The sequence below is a fragment of the Bipolaris maydis genome, assembly GCF_028858645.1.
Source record: "Bipolaris maydis strain C4 unplaced genomic scaffold PSV08scaffold_14, whole genome shotgun sequence".
In the NCBI taxonomy this organism is placed as follows: Eukaryota; Fungi; Ascomycota; class Dothideomycetes; order Pleosporales; family Pleosporaceae; genus Bipolaris; species Bipolaris maydis.
In genome coordinates this window covers 180373-199427 of record NW_027093870.1, presented here as the reverse complement: position 1 = coordinate 199427, position 19055 = coordinate 180373, and the positions used below count along the sequence as shown (strand labels likewise).

The 19055-nt window shown below is 51.2% G+C and overlaps 6 protein-coding genes across 6 annotated transcripts; 1 reads left to right on the top strand and 5 right to left on the bottom strand.

Annotated features, from left to right (window-relative positions):
- Positions 1 to 2043: 2043 nt before the first annotated feature.
- Positions 2044 to 2653, bottom strand: PSV08DRAFT_365236 (uncharacterized protein; the record flags this gene model as incomplete). Its single annotated transcript, XM_014225006.1, has 2 exons — positions 2044 to 2491; positions 2550 to 2653. The coding sequence occupies 2 exons, from the start codon at positions 2651 to 2653 to the stop codon at positions 2044 to 2046; spliced, it is 552 nt and encodes a 183-aa protein (XP_014080481.1).
- Positions 2654 to 4000: 1347 nt separating this feature from the next.
- PSV08DRAFT_411961 (fatty acid desaturase-domain-containing protein) lies at positions 4001 to 6136 on the bottom strand (the record flags this gene model as incomplete). Its single annotated transcript, XM_014225005.1, has 4 exons — positions 4001 to 5077; positions 5133 to 5555; positions 5615 to 5804; positions 5958 to 6136. 4 exons carry the CDS (start codon positions 6134 to 6136, stop codon positions 4166 to 4168), a joined length of 1704 nt encoding a protein of 567 aa, XP_014080480.1. The 3' UTR covers positions 4001 to 4165.
- A 2320-nt stretch (positions 6137 to 8456) lies between these two features.
- PSV08DRAFT_208688 (RmlC-like cupin domain-containing protein) lies at positions 8457 to 10198 on the bottom strand. Its single transcript, XM_014225004.2, has 3 exons — positions 9946 to 10198; positions 9093 to 9894; positions 8457 to 9013 (listed from the first exon to the last, which is right to left on the bottom strand). The coding sequence occupies exons 1-3, from the start codon at positions 10147 to 10149 to the stop codon at positions 8637 to 8639; spliced, it is 1383 nt and encodes a 460-aa protein (XP_014080479.1). The 5' UTR covers positions 10150 to 10198; the 3' UTR covers positions 8457 to 8636.
- Positions 10199 to 10849: 651 nt separating this feature from the next.
- On the top strand, positions 10850 to 12245 carry PSV08DRAFT_365233 (uncharacterized protein; the record flags this gene model as incomplete). Its single annotated transcript, XM_014225003.1, has 2 exons — positions 10850 to 11099; positions 11318 to 12245. The coding sequence occupies 2 exons, from the start codon at positions 10850 to 10852 to the stop codon at positions 11887 to 11889; spliced, it is 822 nt and encodes a 273-aa protein (XP_014080478.1). The 3' UTR covers positions 11890 to 12245.
- PSV08DRAFT_365232 (uncharacterized protein) lies at positions 12217 to 16236 on the bottom strand (the record flags this gene model as incomplete). Its single annotated transcript, XM_014225000.2, has 9 exons — positions 16063 to 16236; positions 15982 to 16006; positions 15903 to 15921; positions 15751 to 15847; positions 15022 to 15694; positions 14934 to 14970; positions 13090 to 14220; positions 12840 to 12995; positions 12217 to 12786 (listed from the first exon to the last, which is right to left on the bottom strand). Exons 1-9 carry the CDS (start codon positions 16151 to 16153, stop codon positions 12217 to 12219), a joined length of 2799 nt encoding a protein of 932 aa, XP_014080475.2. The 5' UTR covers positions 16154 to 16236.
- Positions 16237 to 16787: 551 nt separating this feature from the next.
- Positions 16788 to 18630, bottom strand: PSV08DRAFT_229410 (citrate synthase-like protein). Its single transcript, XM_014224999.2, has 4 exons — positions 18458 to 18630; positions 18335 to 18399; positions 18146 to 18278; positions 16788 to 18089 (listed from the first exon to the last, which is right to left on the bottom strand). The coding sequence occupies exons 1-4, from the start codon at positions 18554 to 18556 to the stop codon at positions 16983 to 16985; spliced, it is 1404 nt and encodes a 467-aa protein (XP_014080474.1). The 5' UTR covers positions 18557 to 18630; the 3' UTR covers positions 16788 to 16982.
- Positions 18631 to 19055: the final 425 nt, after the last annotated feature.

The following is a 19055-nucleotide window of genomic DNA, read 5'->3' as shown; positions in this document are numbered from 1 at the left end:
CCGCCAGCCGGGCTGTCAAAACTACTGATTCTAAGACTTGGACTGCGAATAGACGACGGTTGAGGGAAGAAGGGAGAGCAAGTGATCTTACACCTCTGTTTGGTTTTGCAAGAAGTTCGGCTGTTTAATTTTACTTGGGCAGATCTACCCAACGGATGAGTTTCTCGTGCGTGTTGGAGAGGTGGTACAGAAATAGTCTTTCTTGTAAAAGTCTTGACTCTTGATTTGCCACTATAATTTGTACATAACCGCTTATAACACAAGAAGCTATATAAGAACGGTAGTCTTATCGTATCTTGACTCTAGAATGTCTTCCCTTGTCCTTGTACTTGACAGTCTTGCAGATACTAGGAGAAGGCGTTATCTCTCTCTCTCTCTCTCTCTCTTTCTCTTTACAAACAAGCCTTACCGTTTGAATAGATCTAAGGCATAGGTACCAATTTGGGTGCTGGAACATCAAACGCAAAGTTAGCCTTGGCTATGATAATGGGCGAGACGTGGTGACAGCCCTTAAAACTTTGGCATTTGAGAGATAGACGAAGACTGCACCAATGACTAATGTGCGCGGATGGAGGCGGTTAGAGACATGGCAAGAATGGAGGCTTATTTGACCTCCAACCGAGAAAATCTCCTGCCTTTTTTCTAATTCTAGTAACGGATACTTTTGTCTCACGTAACTTGTTTGGTTCGGAAAACTTTATTTGGATCTATGACCACATTTACACAACACATGCGTGCAGGCGCTGCTGTATAATCTTCTACTACCGCCGCAAAATTTACATTGACAATTTTAACTAGGTACTACTAGGCTTTCTGATGCTAGCTGGACTAGACTAATAATTCTCCGTCTGGAATTCCCATGTGGACTTTCATACTTATGTCTGTCATCAGCGATGCCAGTAAGCTGACGTGGAAAATACTTAGATCGTTTTACACGGCCCGATAGATGAACAAGGAGTTCATCCACGATACGATGAGAGTCTGATTATGAAAGATCAGATCTTGGCAATCGACAGTTTCCCACATACTAAATTACCATAAATGACTCTTGTGCACAAAATGGGGTCAAGACCAGTGGTGTGGAAATAGTAGTTGTGAAACCAAAGCCCACTTGTAAGTTACAGACCTTTTGATACCAGAAAATAATATGTAGCAAACTGAATATTTTCCAAGGAGCTTATATACCAGCTAGTCAAATTAGGAGGTGCGTACTATCTTGCGTCTTAGCTCTTACCAGCAAACCAGTAGTAGCTTTTTACAAAAACCCTCTGCAATAACCCATACCAATCTGTATTCACAATATAACCCATACCGAAACCCACATCTCCAGAAACACCCTCAAAATATGTGGCTCAGTAAGAAACATGACAGCCATATTACAACCACTATGATCTTTGAAGCCGTCTTCATAAGAGCTGCCATTATTAGTATGAAACATGAGAGATACTTGGTTGCGTAGATAGACCGATATATCGATCACGTGGTACTACAAACAGCCCCTGCACAAGGTTTGCTGACACGGGTTTCCCTTGCCTAGCCTAGTTGCCGTATACACCCTTGTGCTGTTTAAATTGCGTCATGCACCGGAGCGTAAGCCTGACCTTGACGCGGGGAGTTTCGATTGTATTACTATCGTATTTTTTTCACGCTGGTAATTGCATCTGATGTTTTTGTTTCTTCCCGTGGCCACTTTCTGCAGGAACGAGAAAAAAACAAAAAAAATCCGGATAAAGTCCTTCTTTCTGGGCAAGGAAGAACGATTGCAAAAGATGTTAGTCGTGGGAAAAGATCGCAAAAAAAAAAGAGAGGAGATGTCATAGATTTGCATCGCTCAGTGGAAAGCCAACAGCAGTGTGTACTCTCTTCATCCGCTACTACAGGCCGAATGCATACCAAGTCCAAGATATATATTCACAATACACATAATCATTGTTCTATATACAAAATCGATTGGCGAGCTTCCAATCAAAAACAAAAGTCATTCCAAACTATGCATACAGGGCTTACTGAATCTCAGCCCCAGGCAAAATATGCACACGACGCTTACAAGAAGTAAGCGGCAGCACCAATGAGAGCAACAACCTGACCAGCACCGATTTGCGCGGCAGCATTACCAGTCTGTTGGGGAGCCTGGCTGGCAGATGAGGCGACAGAGGGGGCGACAGAAGGGGCACGAGAAATGGTCGTGGTGCCAGAGACGGTCTGAGCAGGGGGAGCGGTTGGCTCTGCGACGCCAGAAGGGCAGTGCCAGTGGTCGCCGTGGGGCTCACATGTGCTGGCGGTTGCCACGTGATCGTCGTCGTCGTCGTCGTGGTCATCGTCGTCGTGGGAGTGAGTTGAAGAAGGAGTGACGAGAAGAGTTCCTGAAGAAGTCCTGGAGGCGATTGCAGACGCGGGAGTGGAGTCCTCGGCGGCTTCGGCAGCAGAGAAGCTGGCGAGCTGCTCGGGGGTGGGAGGAGTAGTGGGTTCTGGGACGCCGTCGGCGCAGTGCCTTTGCGAAGTTAGTTTCTTTTTTTCGGTACTGGATGTTATGAGAGGAATTTGTTTACCAGTGGTCACCGTGGGGTTCGCAGTCACTAGCGGGAGCAGAGACGGTGTCTTGGGCGACGACTGCCGCTGCTGCAGCAAGAAGAAGAGTGATTGAGAACCTCATATTGACTGTATAGTAACAATTGGGTTTGACGTGTCGGATTGAGCTTGTATCTCGAACGAAAGAAGTGCTAAGCAACTCGAAATTGGCTGTCTCGTACAAGGTAGCAAAGAGAGAAGAAACATTTCAGCATCTATGGATTGAAAGTTTTATATCCTCTCTGTCGGGTGGCATACAGATGCATGCCTGGGCGCAGAGCCAAGGCGGCGAATTGCCTTGGCGAAGGACATCGGGGTACTCAAGTTCCGTAAAACCTCTAGAAAACTTGCTCTACAGGGTTACTGGCTGGCGGAATGCCGCACTGAATAGGCTGATTTACCGAGTGTGACGCTGTGGTACCATGGCGGAGGCTGTTGGGGCCTTCTTGATGCTTGGCGCGTGGAATGAGGCGGTGGATGAGTGGAGATGGTGTCAACGGGAAATGAAAGCAGACTGTGTATTCGGAAGGAATCATAGGGAAAACTGGCGGTAGTTGAGGAAGGATCAGATAGCGAGGGAAATTGGTGAAAAATTCCGCACTGTTAAATCTCTACTATATGGTCGAGTGAATGTCACCGAATACTTGGCGCACATGGCCATGGTACCGAACACTCAGCGAAACCCTAACAGAGTGTTAGCTCGCAGATACTGAGGAAAAATGGAAAGCTAACGCAGGTACCACCAACAAACCATCATTGTGCCCGCTTTCTGGTAAATTAGTAGCCTGCCCGTGGGCAGTTCTGCATAAGAAGTTACCACAGTCGATAGGTCTAGGTTCCTTGGTTTTTCACATGGTTTGTGATTCTTAGGAATCGGGTCTTCACTGCAGGGTGTTAATATCTAGGGAGAACCGAGTTCATATTTCTGACACTTTGGTCTTGGATTAGGTCGACGCTGTATCACCCTGTGATACTACGATGCATTGATGCTAGCGCTCTAAGACATTGATTGAAAGAAAAGGTCGTGAAAAACGTAGAGGAAATTCCAATGTCATCGCTTTGATTGCGGTGAATTGGACACTTCAACATGGAGCCTCATCTAAACAAGCAAACGTAAGCGCGTTTGGTAGCATCCAAGAGGCCGGCTGTCGATGTGATAGGCGACATAGCTGGAAAAAGATAAGAATAGCTTAGACTTTCTTGTTCCCCAAGTTCATGGATAATCCGGGATGAAGTTGCGACTAGTTAGGCTCATCAGGGCATGATAGTTCATGTGTACAAGGTACAAGGGTATCCCACTCATACCTAACAAGGCTTAGCGGGAGATGATATCGTTACGTGCAATACACTTGTGTTTCGTCTTCGGGGTTCCGATCGTTATTAATATCAAGATGAACAAATTGTTCTATTCAATCACAGTTCTCAAGTTAAATTCGACATGAAATTTTCGTAGCATTTTGCAATGTCCCCTCTATACTTCCTTTTCGTGTAATTACAAAACGAGTAAATGTTTCTTTTTTAACAAACGCCATATCATAGAATCTACGCTCCAAATAAGGAAAACGGTAGCGTGTTTTCTTTCGCGCCCGCGCGTAACTTAATGCAAACCGCTCTCGCCAGTCTCAGCCATGTACTTTTGGCAGTCCACCATGATTTTCACCATTTGTGAAACCTGCTCTAGGCGGCTAACGACTACCTTGTTGCCCTCGATAAAGCCGTAGCAATGGTACTTGATACCCGTCTTTGCGGAGAACTCGCGGACTAGCTCTTGGCCTCTGCGAAGGTTATGACGCGGAACACGGGGGAAAAGATGGTGGACGGCCTGGAACTGCAGGCCACCGTGGAACCAGTCGAGCCACGGCGGGCACTCAACATCCATGGTAGTGCGCATTTGGCGTTGCGGGAAAGATTCGGTGGGGCCAAGATCGGAGGTGGGCATTCCCCAGTGGGAGAGGGTGATTTGGACGTGGAGAACCATAGTGACGAGGTGCGAGATCAGGACAAAGCCAATGCGAATTGGCCATGTGGGGAGTGTCACCCAGACAAGGAGGTAGCCGAAGAGATACCAGTAGCAGCACATGAAAACAAGCTCGACGTGACGTGTCCACCAGGCTGCACCTAGTTGAGCCGCACGAGGCGAGCACAGATGCACCCAGCCGAGGAAGTACAAGTTGAATCGTGCCAATCCCATGATTGGGTAGTAGAGATACTTTTGGTAGGGAACCAAGAAATCGCATGTGGCATCCCATACAAATTGAAAGTTGTAGAAGGAGGAAAGGATAGACTTCATGTAGGTAGGAGATGTAGAGAAGAGAGGGATGTTCTGGATATCCGGGTCGTGCTCCGGCATGTTGGTAATGAGATGGTGCACGTTGTGGCTGGATTTCCACCAGCCGATGCTGAGGCCGCAGCAAAAGTCTGCGATGAAAGCACCAATGAGAGTATCGGCAACAAAGTTTCCTGTGATTCCGCGGTGACCAGCATCATGGGCTGTGAACATGATTTGTTGCTGCAAATGGATTAGCGTTTTGCTAGTATCGTGAAAGCGTTTTTGCGTTTCATACCCAGAATAGACCCAGGAAGATGGCTGATGTAAGGTACCATTTGATGTACAGTAGGCCGGCAAAAGCGGCGAAAAGGAAAGCGTATCGTATCGACTCTTTGGCATATTCGGAGTAACGACATTGGTAGAGGCCTTCATCTTTGATCTGTTGATGCAAAGCGCGGTAGTCTTGGATAATAGCCTTTTGCGTCTCGACGTCGAGCGAGGGGTTCTCGCGGATACCCTCTTCTATTTCTAGCTTTTCTTGCTCAGTGGCATATTGCTCGCGGTGCCTCCTCTTTTCTTCCTGGGCAGTAATGGTCAATGTCTCGGCATCCTCTTCGATTAATGAAATCTTTTCCAGGTCGCTAGCAGGCCTGCTGCTTGGCCTGAATACACAGGTGTCTGATTTTCCGATGAGTTTTTTGCTAATGATAGCGGCGGCCTTGGTTGCATGTTAGTCCGGTTTGATATGTGATTATGGACGGATAGGAGTAAGCCCACAGATCCCAAATCGACACTTTTACCGCGTCGTTGCCTCTCAGGCTCAGGAGCCGCACCCGCTCGCTTCTTCTCTTCCAGATTCTTGTAGTAGTTGGGCGAGCGAATTGGAGGCTCTAGGTTGGCCCAAGGCAATTGGACGCGACCAATGCGATGCTTTGTCATCATGAGCAGCGCCCTATTGGAATGGTAGCTGGCGTCAAGTCAGCCTATGATCGACGCGGAGATGCTTACACAACCCTTCCGCAGCCATCCGGCCACATGGTGTGACCGGACCATCGGCACTAGTTGCATCCGATGGGACGACAGATGGTATATATACTAGGACATGCTCTGCACGACATACATGTTGATCTCATCGGTCGCATCTCTGCCCACCATGTGCAGGATGGCGAGACGACCACCCGGATGCTTGTCAATCCATTCTCCTAGATTCAGGACGTAGCCCTCGTGAATGACAATCGGTTCGCCTTGGGCAATTTGTCGCTCGATTTCCGCTGGGGCAATGATGCTGTGTCGCGACATTTTGTTTCTTTGGCGCTGGTTGGGGACGGTAAGAATTGGCGGGCATGCTAATCAGTGGGACAGCAGGATATATACGGGCACGGCAGACCGACTATGCTTCCACCAAACCAAGGAGGAAATCAAAGCCTCTAGGGAGACATGCCGTCCACGCCGTGCGCACGGGTCATGGCCCTGGCAGCTTCTGGAGCGTTTCCATCGAAGGGGCTGAGTTGCGGTACACGAGTGTGCGGGCAAGCATGTTGCACGCGAGAGAGGGGAATGTGCCAATGACTTGAAACGCCAACAAAGGAGACGCTCAACGCGTCGTAGCATGGCCCGACCCAAGGGCGTGGAGGCTTACGACGGACCCGTTATGGCGCGCGTGCCGAGTGTAGGACGGTTCACTGCGAAGGCCGGGGCCTGTGGAGGCGAATTACAGTCTTGCACAAGCGGAGACCAATCTTGCGGCGGCCAGGCGCAGACAGCCACCCACCTGCACAAGACGCCTCGAGCAGCGAACAGGCTCGCTCTAGGCAGGTCCAAGGGAGCACAATCTCTGCCAAGCATCTGGACGACCCCGACATGGAGGCGAGCCGGCCCAGTCGAGTTGATGGAATTCACTGCCAAGGCCGGACAGGCCAGATGGGGTCTAGTTTTCACGAACATCCCAATGCCTTGGACCCGCTCGTTGTTGGACCCTGAGACGGGAACGTCACGTCACCCCGCAAGAAGCGACTGTTCGGGTTGGCGTCCCAGGGTCTGGATCGCGCGCGCCGAATCCCATCATGACAGTCGGCCCTGTTCTCCCTCTGCACATGCTTACTGACACAGTACCACACACAGCAACACACACCCTTCGAATACCCACGACACCACGTCGCACTGCGCGCACGCGGGACAGCCGCTGCCATGCCCTCCCGACGGTTACACCCCTATTGACAGCGCCACACATACACATATTGCCGCCTCGTCCTCCGCCAAGCAGCGCAATTCCACCACTTATCTGTCCCGTCCACAAGCGCAAACGAAAAGGAGTTGCGGTAGCGAACCTAGTTCTAATCGCGTATCGATCCCCATGCGCTATAATCAGACCAGCTCCACATGTCTGAGCCGCGCGTATTCATTCGTACCACTCGCTTCTGACCTTGTCGACCTGATGTGCGTTAAACGTGCCTTTTCCAACAATTATCACCATGGGCGCCATACGGCCTTTGAACAGCGGGTCCTCGCCCCCCTCCCTCGTCCCCTTCTGGAATGGCAGATCAAACGTCGTCTCCCATCAACTTGGCCTAAGGTAATCCCGCACTGACACCTGGCCCCTTGGTCACGTAGGAACATGCAAGCTTTCCGTTATCCATAGATTGCACAGCTTGCTATCGACAAGCAGCCGCCCACTGATTAAGGGAGCATGTCGGTGGAATCGGAGTTTTTTTCTCTCTCTCTATAAAATATAGTTCCGTGTCAGCGCGGCCCTACTGCTTTACCGAGATGGGCCAATCCGAACGCGGCGCCCCTCTCTAGGCTGAGACTCATTGCACACAACCAGTGTTGGAGGCGCGTGTATTGTGGATAGACGCACACACGTACCTACACAATGGGTATGTGGGTACATGTTTCGAAACATGCTTTTTTGACGGCGTGGTGAGCCGCAGCACAACGCTACATGAAGAACTAATAATACTCTCCCATAGTACGGAGGTCCTGCACACGGAAATAGTCAACTTTGTGTGCAACGCAGTTCCCATCATCATGGATGGCCAACTGCTTATCTCAGTGTATCAAATTACGTTCCGGGGGCCAGAGACTTTTTTCCAAGAGGATAATAGATTGCATCTGATATTGCTACCCCGCCACCGGAACCCCAATACCTGGGCAGCCACGATTAGCATGAATACTCCCGGTGGTTCGGAAGAGATGCAGTATTTGGACTGTGGAGCTAGTAGAACAAGCTCACCCACCTCGTCGTGTGCTCAAGTGCGCGTCACCAATGCCTTACGTAGGCTCCAGACCATACCCACCAGGTGTACCAAGGAATGACAAGGGCAGCTGATAAGCAATCCTATTGGATCGTGTTGAATGAACCCTCTTTACCCCGTTGCCAAGAAGAATGTTTTGATCGCCCGGCATCTCGGTCCTATGAATAGCTTCCGCGTGAGATGTTGACGGCTGGAGACTAAGAGCCTCCGCGAAGTAGACCATGTACACTAGATGCTATGCTCACCTGAGCAATGGTAACGAGGAATGACTATACCGAGGCGGGTTTAGTGTGATTGCAAAGCCAGAACACTCTTGCTGGGGCAATGACTTTCCACTCCAACTCCACGTGAATATTGCGCATCTGGTTGTGGACTTTGTACATGTTATTTGATAGTAGTAGCGAATGTAAACAACCATATTTCAGGTAAATCGAACTCCGAACTGTAATACATTACGAACGAAAGGAAAAAAAAAAGAAATCTCAACAGGGGTCAACCATGTCTTGGCTAAACCCGTAGCACATGCAAAACTACCACTCTCCTACTCACAACTCCTCCTTATCCTCATCATCAAGATCAAGGTCAACATCCTTAATCGGATCCCTCTCGGCATCCTTGATCGCCCTCTCAAACTCCTCCGCCTCCTTCGGACTGCTCTCAAAAAGATGCTCCTTGACCAGTCTCTGCGGCGTCTCTCCAAGCCACTGGAACAGGCTAAAGTCCTGGAACTTGTCGGCACGGAAAATCTCCAGCACCTCGACGTCCTCCTCGTCGGACAGGTTCTCGATGAAGTGGCCCATATTGCGCGGGATGACGCCGACGTCGCCGGCTTGGAAGTCGAAGGTGCGCGCGGTGCCTTTGGCGGCGAAGATGGTGACGCGCGCGCGGCCGGCGATGAAGAAGGACCATTCGTCTGCGTTGGCTGTGGGGGAGGGAATGTGTTAGTCTTTGTTTTGTTTTTGTTTTGCAAAAAGGAGGGAATAGGGATTATTGTGACTTACGATGCCAGTGCATTTCGCGGATTGCTCCAGGTTGAATTCTCAGGTGGGCGGCAGCCACCGTCTTGGAGATGGGGAAGTTGGTTGAGTCAGTGATGCGGACTTGGCCACCAGTCGTGTTGACGGGTTCCTGAGCAAGCATCTTGTGGGTGAATTGGAGCTTGGATTTCTTGTAGCCCTTGCTCTCGCTAGGGACCTCCTTGTCGATGGGACCGGGTTCGGAGCCCTTGAAGATGTATTTTTCCTTGTCAGGAATCGCCTTGAAGACTTCGGGGGCAACGCGGAAGTTCTCGCCCAGGACGGACTTGGGGGTTAGGCGCATCCAGTCTGTGAGCAAGAAGGTGGAATCTTCGGAAAAGTTGCCGTCGTCGAAGACGAGGAGGAACTCGGTGCCGTTGGGACTGAGGCCCTGGAGAGAGTGAGGGTGGCCAGATGGGAAGTACCATAGGTCGCCCTTCTCAAGGTCGTCGACGAAGCTGCCGCCTTCGGTGTCGAGAGCGGTAATGCGGACTTTGCCTTCGAGCACGTAGGCCCATTCGGCTTCCTTGTGCCAGTGAAGCTCACGGATGACGCCTTCTTCAAGACGCATGTTGACACCGGCAAGCTCCTTGCTGGTACCAAGTTCGCGGACAGTCGTCTCTCGCGTCCAACCGCCCTCCTCGATGCGGATATGAGAATCAGCAAAAGACCAGCGCATGTTGGGAATCGCGCCATGGTCAGTGCTAGGAGGACGGACGAGATCTGGGTTCTGGCGTTCGCGGGCGCGGTTGCGAGGGCCCAGGACGCTTGCTCCGTCATCATTTCGCTGTCATGGTGGTTAGTGATTTCACGGATACATATTAGATGTATAACTCACGTATGGCAGCGGCTGAAGCTTGTCGCCCTGAGAATCGACCTTCCTGTCATAAGGATCACTCACACCCGGCCTATACGGGTTGGTTATCTTGTGAGGCCCAGCATGGTGTCCTGTATTGCCAGGCAGTGGTACTTGTTGCTCCAACGGAGCTGCAAGAGCACCGCCATAGCAGCTGAGCGCAACCAGCAACGACGAAAGATGCATAACGGCTTGGAGAGAATGAATTGAGAGCCAATGCTGAAGAGAATGGCACACAGATTTTTTCTCTTTTCAACCGGAAAACGCATCCTTTTCATGTTCGGCGGTTGACATTTGCGCGTCGCCCAATGCCGTACTTCCGATGACGCCATGAATCTCTTGAGCTAAACATCACTCATCAACATGCATCAATGCGCACACGCCAATCCACGATTTTTCCACAACTCTCGACCCGCCTTTCAAGCATTTCCCCGCACCCATATCACTATTACTTGTACATGTAAAAAACGCCCTCGCTTCGTAACAGGAAGGTTGCTCCTCACGGTACACCGGCCAGCCACACCTCTTCCTGCGTTATCCTGCAATTGCCGGCCTCTCCGCGCAGCTGAAGCTTGGATAACCTTGACCGAAGCTTGAGTCTAGGTTCCTGAAAACGATCTGCATAACCGCCAGCCGGCTTCCCGTTCCTCCCGATTACGCCATTACAAGCAAGAAAAAAGCCTGGCAATCTCGCTCTTCCAAGCAAACATAAAGCTATCCACCAGTGCCGTTTCTTCCGCGCCTTGTTGTTCAAGAATCACTACCCAGATCCAACAGACTACCCTCTTCCCTCCTCCCCCTTCTTCCCCTCCCCTCCCCTCTCTCTTTATCTATCTCTGTCTCTATTTCTTCGGACCCCCACGCGCGCGCGAGAGGCGCCCAAACCATGAGCACCGCCGCTCCCAGCACCGTCACGCGTAGCCTTGCAGACGAAGAAACGCCTCTTCTCGGCCGAAATGGCGCCGACGGCGGAAAGTCGGATGCACACGCCATTCTGCACCGCATGAGGCGTTACATGCAGACCAACGTTAACAGAAACTGGGCCGATGTAGTCTTGATCCTTTGTTACATGATTACAGGCCTGCTGGATAGCTCGGCTGTTTTCATCTGGGGCTCCTTTGTAAGCATGCAGACCGGTGAGTTTCAACATCACAACATGTCTTTTTTTTGTTTGGTTTACACTTTTTTATCTATGTACCCATCCTACTATGAATCCTTTCTGTTCGTCTCTTGAGACGTGATGGAGCAAGTTACATGACTTTTTACACTTTCTATCTACCATCTACTCCTACTACTGCTCATTTCCATTTCGTCTTTTGAAACATGACGACAACAATACTCATGCATTGTATAGGAAACACCGTCTACCTAGGCCTAGGCATAGCTGCTCCATCCGAGGGCATCCGCTGGATCAAAGCCGGCATATCAATCGCCGCATTCTGTGCTGGTTCCTTTTGCTTTGCGCGATTCCATCGCTACTTCTCCCCTGCAAAGCGCTGGGTGCTGATTGCCTCGTACTCGTTCCAGATGCTGCTTATTGTCTTCGCGGCGACTATTACGACCTTTGGCAAGAATACGGGAGAAGGCCTGCACTGGCAGGTCTTGCTGCCGCTTGCTTCGGTGGCGTTTCAGTCGAGTGGCCAGGCGGTTACGTCGCGCGCGCTCAAGTATAATGGTTTGACTAGTGTGGTGCTGACGAGTAACTACTGCGACTTGTTTTCTGATCCTGACTTGTTCAAGATGTCGAATGTGGAGCGTAATAGGAGACTTGGTGCGCCGCTTGCTTTGGTCATTGGAGCTTGCATGGGTGGACTGTTTGCCCATAGCAGTGTAGGCCTCGCGGGCTCCCTGTGGACTGCGGCGGCACTGAAGCTCATGGCTGTTTTTGCCTGGGCATTGTGGAAGTCGGAGAAGATTGAGGAGTAAATTATGGGAAAGGTCAAATGTCCATCATGCCAAAGAAGCCTGTGGACGTCTACGAACGGGGGGGACCGTGTAGATTTCTAATGCTGACTATAATCCACATCCAAGTGCGAAAGCTTGGATGCCGGGTATTAGAGGGGACCATACAGCACATTCTTGGTCCTTTTTAAAATGTTTCGTCTTGATGATACCGCTCCATTTGATGACTGCAAACCATTAGTTTAAAAGAGACTAAAGCGCTCCTGATTGACACGCTGAATTCAAAACTCCCAGCCTGCCCACGTGATACCTTGAATACGCGACGCGAAGGAAAGGGGAAAACAGCCCTCCCTACACAACTAACTCCTCCAGATCAGGCGACTCGCTCTCCCTCGACTTCGACAGCTCAAAGCTCAACACCGTATGATCCATATAATACATCAGGATGCGCCATCTTCTGGGCTGATGTACGCCTTGCCGTTGCTCAGCAATGCCATCTGCATTTTCCGGTCCATCAAACATGCCCTGGACCGGAGAAACCGCCACACCAATCATCCGTCCAATTGGCGCACCCGCAATCTGATTCTCATTCTCCTGTTTAAAAGGCAGCAGGTATTCAAGCTTGAAGCCATATCGTCGGTGCGCACTGTCTTCGTCCGTGGTCCAGTAGAGTGAGAATATAGCCGCACGACCAATAGGTGACCCGATAATGAAGACGCCCAGCTCGGGGATCTGAGAGAAGTAACAATGCCTGTCTTGCGATGCGAGCGATGGTATCCACTCGCCGGGATGCAACGGGCGCTGCATGGATACAACGTGACTCACTATACTTGTCATGTTTTTTGCAAAGGCGTGTTGAACGAGAAAGACCTCTTCTTTCGTAAGAATCAGAAAAGGGATGTCGAAATCTCCTCCTTCGGTCTGTGACATTTTAGATCTAATTATTAAATAGTGAATACGAGGGCAATGCGTACGGGACATATGTCAGTTCCAGCATAATCTATCGCACAGTAAGGCTTCAAGGCTGTGTCGTGACTGGGTTGTGTTCTGCCAGGAGCGATCATGTTGAATATCAAGTTTGGAAAATCCTGCAGGCTTTGATGTCCCTGTATCATGCTCTGAATAGCCTGCTATGAAGTGTCAGCATCTATTGTATCCGTAAGGATGAGTCCGATCAGTAGGGGTGTTTGCCGTCTGGAAGAGACTATGGCGGTTGCCACTTACTACTTGAGCAGGTGCCAGACTTCCTTGAACGTAACCAAGTGGCTGGACCCCTTGTGTCTGGCCTTCCATGGAATCTGTATCCTCGTCATCCAGGTCACTCTGTTCATCCTCGCTTTCACTTGGCTCCGTGTACGGGATACATGGGTTGAGAGCTGCAACTGTGAATCTCTTCTTCTGAGCAGTTGCATCCCGAAAGCTCTCTGGCTCATCCTTGATTTCCAGCTTTTCTTCCTCTGTGGATGATAAATAGTATGCCGATATCGTATCCAGTGCTATTGTGCCCCAAGCTCCGTGCAGCACGTTTGAAGCAGCCGGACAATTGCACGTAAATCCTCGTGATTCATAGCGAGGAGTGGAGTAGAGGCTCTCCGCACTTCTACACCATCCCATTTGGTAATTAGCTGCTTCCTTCCTCGTATGAAGATCCCATAGCATTGTCTTGCCATTGATGCAGCTACTCAGAAGCCAACGTCCAGAACTGCCGTAAAACGACAATGATGGCAGGTTGTTGGTGGTGGAAAGATGAAAAATGGTCTCGTTCTGTCTACAGAAAGGAGACCGTGAGGTAACCTTTGAGGATTCATGGATATCGTTATCTGAGTTCTCGGAGCTTGCTGGTTCTTCAGCGTGATCTACGAGCGCGTATGCAATGACAGTGATTTGATACGTGTTCGCGCTAATGGCAATGATCCGAGCCTCTCGATGCACAGCTAAGCCCCACGCGCTAGCGCCAACGTTTCGATGGAGGAAGATGTGAACGTCATCCTTGCTAGCAGACTCATCTTGATTGCTTCGTCGTTGCAAAGCTCGGTAGATTGCTTCGGTACGATAGCCGGTTACATCGCCATCATCGCAGGTGACAAGAAGAACTTCTTCATTACCAAGGTATTCAACAAGAACGCGGTTGATGGAATGAGGCTCCCAGGGATCGATACCTTGCCCTCGATGGCCAGTCTTGGGTGGATGAAGGACAAGGTCGGGCTCCTTAGTCAAATTTTGATCCGGAAAACTTGGTTGATAGACGTGTAAAGTATCTGTGGCGGCAAGAAAGTACAGGTTGTGCCGCCGCGAGAATGCGGTTAAGTCGCAACGCCATGCACACAATAATGGCGACGGTGTGTGCGGCTCGAACTATTCCAGGTCAGCATATTGATAACTCTGATCAACAGGTCATCTCCTTTCCCATAGTAATCGACACAAGTAAATCATTATATACATTCAAAATCTGCTATGATTCGTTGGTCTCATGGATGTAGGACCCTTCTTCATAGGTGACAGACGGCTACAGCAAGATGACGAGAAACGCTCAAACTCACCCGACTGCTTCCACGATGCTCCCCTGTTGGCATACAAGTGACGTGTTTCTTCATGTTATATGCTGCATTCGTACTTGAACTGAAAGTCTTAGCCTAAAGTGTGTTGCCGGAGGTGAGTTGAACCAGTTTGGCCGTTTGCTTGTGTGACGTGAGCTAGCGCTGAGCGCCGTTTCCTGATTGGACCCCGCGCGTTGTTGGTGCATCTAACTTACTACCCCACAAGCTTAGTGCAGAATGGTCAACCAAACTAACCGGTGTAATGATTACCCAAACACTCTCCATCTGTAGATGCGGGAAATAAAAACAACAGCATTCTAGGGACACAAAATTCTTGCCCTCTCAGGCGTCATTATCGTATTGTGCTAATGATTCCATAGCAATGCTAACCATTAATGGTATATACCCTGCCGTGATATCAAAAGTTCAAGTGTGTCCGAAATCACCCTCGAGGCATTTGCATAAATTCTAGCCTAATCATACCGGCCGCCATATCAATAGCCCAAACGCCGTCTAATGCTTGGCGGTAACCTTGTCGCCAGTGAGTTTCTCAACAGCCTCCTTTGCCCTACAATATCGTTAGTAAATATGCACCATTAGGACAAGGGGTAAAACATACACATCACCCAAAGCAACCATGCAAACCGTCTGCCAAACGCCAAGTCCGATTCGGGGAGTAACACCACGGTAAAGACCCCTGATACCATTGTTCGAGTAGATGTACTTGAACGCCGAGGCAACATTCAGGTTCTTGGGCCGGTTGGGGTCAACAGTCTTGGACTGGAGCTCCACGCGGATAACCTCAATGGGCTGGTTCCACGCGCTCAAACCACCACCGAGAGCTGAGGCGGTGATCTTCTCAACTACGCTCAGCTTCTCGCCATGCTCCTTGTTGGTAACCTTTCGGATACCAGTCTCGGCGACACGGGACAGACCAAAGCGGGAACCCCAGTTAGTTACCTGGCGTACTGCGACGGCATTGACACCACGGTTAATACCACGGATACCCTCAGTGCGCCAGATCTGCATGAAGGTTTCCAAAGTACCCGGGGGCTTTGCGCCAGTGGCAGCGACCTTGTGTTTTGTAATCTCGACTGTCTTCATGCAAGTGCAGAAGCCCATAGTGGCATAAGCCTGAGCAAGACCACCCGTCATTCCTCCTGTGATACCGGCGAGAAAGTCGGGCGCACCAAACGACTTAGCGTAGTATTCGGCTTCCGAAGCAACGAACAGGAGGACGGCTCCCTTGGTGGAGGCTTCGATCCAGGCCCACGGAATGAGACCCTGGTAGACTAGAAATCATGCTTGTCAGATAGTGAGCGAGTCCAATTGTGGTGTGAAGACTAACAGCCAAAAACACCTCCACGAGCCCAAATGCGGCCAATGGCACCCGAGAAACCTTCAGACCTGTTGGCAGCCATTGTGGTTTTGACGACCTCCAACGGCTATGCTCAATTGTCAGCGTCGTCTTATTTCGAGATACGGTCGGAGGCTGCATACCTGTCCCAGAGTTGTTACTCTGAGGTCCAGTCAGTAAAGATTCGGCGAAGCCTGACATCAAGGTGGGCTGTGTACTCACTCGAACATGTTGAGACCAGCACCGACTGTGGGCTACAATCAGCATACGTTTACAGACGACAATGCGCCCTGGAAAACTCACGCAACAAATTGCTAAACTTGATCGGCTTCTTCTCGAGTTTTGGCGCAGCGCTGGCAACGCCAGGCGTGCCGGTTATGGGCTTGGAACTCATTCTCTGGGGGTTTGTTGTCGAAGATATGGGGCCTGACCAAGGCAAAAGGGTGCTCCGTCGCAAATATGAGTAATGTCAAGTGTGTAGAAAAAGAGATGAAAGCGCAGCATGAAAAAAGATGATATGAACTTGCAAGGTGGTCTGTGTTGCTTGTTGACCGCCGACCGGCGCTATAACTGGGGGTGTTCCTGAAGCTATCGGGTTCTTGGCGCACGAGCGATCCCACCCGTCTTTGACCCTTTCCACGCCCGCCTTGCCGAGAGAGGGGTGGATTTACTTTTGCGGCGTCGAGCACCCACTGCGCCAGGTTGATCCCTTGAATTCAATTTCTCCTTTTCACTTTGCTGCAAAATCTAGCACCATTGCACCTGAACACGGTGCAACATGTCGCCATCGGCTATCGGATTCCGTACGTGGCTGGCTCAGCCCAACAGTCCGTATCGGTTCCCCATCGCTCAGCGAGAAACTCCAAGGCCGCGGGTGTACCCCGGTGTTCCGGTTAGTTTTCTTCTTAGGCTGCTTTTTGCTCTGCTCTCATTGGATGGGTTTGGTGCTTTCGGTGCTTTTGGAGTACCTCCGCGGCCTATCCCACGTTACAGTCAATATGCTCGTAGGAAATAGGACGCTACGGGGATTAAATATGTCTTCATCAAAGGCGTAGCATTGCAGCAGGCCGCTCACTAGGAAATGAGTGAGTGAGGTGCGATGGCGCCATGGCGCTTCCTTTCATATCTTTACATTTCATAATTTACAAGGGACTAGGTATCTCTGAATCTCCAGTAAACTCCTCCACATTTTCAAGACTCTAAAACACGACGTAATAACGTGCTTACAGCTGAGCGCCAACCAGCTTAGCATAGGCCTCAGTGCTGAAGGACTTGGGCCTCTCAATGGGGGCGCCGACGGCGCGGTCAATGATGAGCTGGGGAAGAACTCCGAGCGCACGGGAGACACCGAAGAGGACGGTGTAGTAGTTCTGCTCGGTAAGGCCGTAGTACTGGAGGAGGACACCAGAGTGGGCGTCGACGTTGGGGTAGGGGTTCTTGGTCTTGCCGTGCTCGGTGAGGACGCCGGGGGCGATCTTGTAGACCTGGCTGACGAGCTTGAACATGGGGTCGTCGGGCAGGTGCTTCTGGGCGAACTCGCGCTGGGAGACGTAGCGGGGGTCAGTCTTGCGGAGAACAGCGTGGCCGTAACCGGGAACGACCTGGCCAGCCTTGAGGGTAGACCAGAGGTAGTCCTTGATGGCCTGGTCGCTGAGGTCGTTACCAATAGCCTTCTTCATCTTCTGGAGCCAGACGAGAACCTCCTGGTTAGCCAGTCCGTGAAGAGGACCAGCAAGACCGTTCAGACCAGCGGCCAAAGAAAGGTAGGGAGAGCTGAGAGCGGATCCGACCAAGTGGGTGGTGTGGGCGCTGACGTTACCACCCTCGTGGTCAGTGTGGATAGTGAGATACAGGCGCATCAGCTCAACAAAGTCCTTGTTCTCGGAGAAACCGAGCTGGTGGGCCAGGTTGAACGAGTAGTCCTTGTCCTTCTGGATGGGAGCGACCTTGCCGTCCTTGTAGATGTTACGGTAGATCTTTGCGGCGATGGTGGGAAGCTTGGCAATGAGGTCCATGGAGTCCTCGAAGGTGTGCTCCCAGTATTGCGACTTGTGCATGCCCTTGGCGTAGGCCTTTGCGAAGTTGGACTCGTGCTCGAGAGCAGTGACGGCGAGGGAGAACTGGGCCATGGGGTGGAGGTCGCTTGGGCAGCGGTCAATGAGCTCCTCAACGAACTTGGGGACATCGGAGCGGGCAGCCCACTCAGCAGAGAGGTCGCGGACCTGCTGCTCAGAGGGGACCTCGCCGGTCAGAAGAAGCCAGAAGAGACCTTCTGGGAGAGGCTCCTGGCCACCAGGGGCCTTGGGCAGGAGTTGCTGGCACTCGGGGATCTGTTGCGTGTTAGCGCTGCATCTGTGTGCGCCGGGATGAAAATGTCACCACGTACAGTCTTGCCACGGAAACGGATGCCCTCCTCGGAGTCGAGGACGGAACCTTCCCAGACGAGGGACTTGATGCCACGGGCACCGCCGTAGACCTGGTCAAGGGTGACCTCGCCGATGACCTTGTTGCCGTGCTCCCTGGATTATGATGTCAGTCTGGTAGTGGGGTGGATACGGCTTTGGCAAAAACGCACTTGCGGAGCTTCTTGATCTTCTCGATCTCGCCGGGCAGCTTGTTGGCGAAGGTCTCCTTCAGCGACTGCAATTGGATGGGTAAGCAGGTGCATTGGCTTCAAAGACGGCTGCAGAGGGCCTACCGTAGTCTTGCTGGAGTAGAAGCGGAGGCCATTGAAGGCTGTGGTCCGCAGGGGGGTGGCGGCGCGGAAAGCGCTTGACAAACGCAGAGCAGATGCCATTGTGATGAAGTGTAAAGGATGATGAGAAGTCGGATGGGCGGGAGGGAGTTAAAAAGGTTGCGTCGGAAGGTTGCAAGAAAATACTGGTGGAGCTCAGCACGGTCTCGTCATGGCTGCACACCCATGCCGCCATGGCCAAACGAATCCCACCCGCGCGGGCATCGTTCGGAGGTCCCTCTTTTCCGGTGTTCAACAATTACTCCATGTCAGGAACACGCATCCTAGCGCACCAACTCTTTTGTCGGGCTTGCGCAGGCGGCCTGTGTTACACAAGAGCCACTTGGTTTTCTTGCCTTGGCGGTGGACAAGCAGCATGGGCGCCTGTGGCCGCGAGCCGTGTCCCAGGACAGGCACCTAGGTATGTATGTAGGTAGAAAGTATCGAGTGCTAGGCCCAGAATAAGAAAATGGCGTCGGCAGAGCCCTCCAATGCCTGGGCCGGGCAAAGAGCCGGAGTCGAGGACTGCTTACTGCAACGCCAAAAAGGCAACTCGTCCAAA

What these genes read in the sequence shown, in the direction of transcription:
- PSV08DRAFT_208688 (XM_014225004.2), bottom strand. Translation starts at nt 10,149, where the DNA reads ATGCATCTTTCGTCGTTGCTGGTTGCGCTCAGCTGCTATGGCGGTGCT. An exon ending in AGCTTCAGCCGCTGCCATAC is followed by an intron (nt 9,895 to 9,945) that starts GTGAGTTATACA and finishes CCACCATGACAG; the next exon opens with CGAAATGATGACGGAGCAAG. An exon ending in CCGCGAAATGCACTGGCATC is followed by an intron (nt 9,014 to 9,092) that starts GTAAGTCACAAT and finishes CCTCCCCCACAG; the next exon opens with CCAACGCAGACGAATGGTCC.
- PSV08DRAFT_229410 (XM_014224999.2), bottom strand. Translation starts at nt 18,556, where the DNA reads ATGGCATCTGCTCTGCGTTTGTCAAGCGCTTTCCGCGCCGCCACCCCC. An exon ending in AAGATCAAGAAGCTCCGCAA is followed by an intron (nt 18,279 to 18,334) that starts GTGCGTTTTTGC and finishes ATCATAATCCAG; the next exon opens with GGAGCACGGCAACAAGGTCA. An exon ending in TCCGTTTCCGTGGCAAGACT is followed by an intron (nt 18,090 to 18,145) that starts GTACGTGGTGAC and finishes AACACGCAACAG; the next exon opens with ATCCCCGAGTGCCAGCAACT.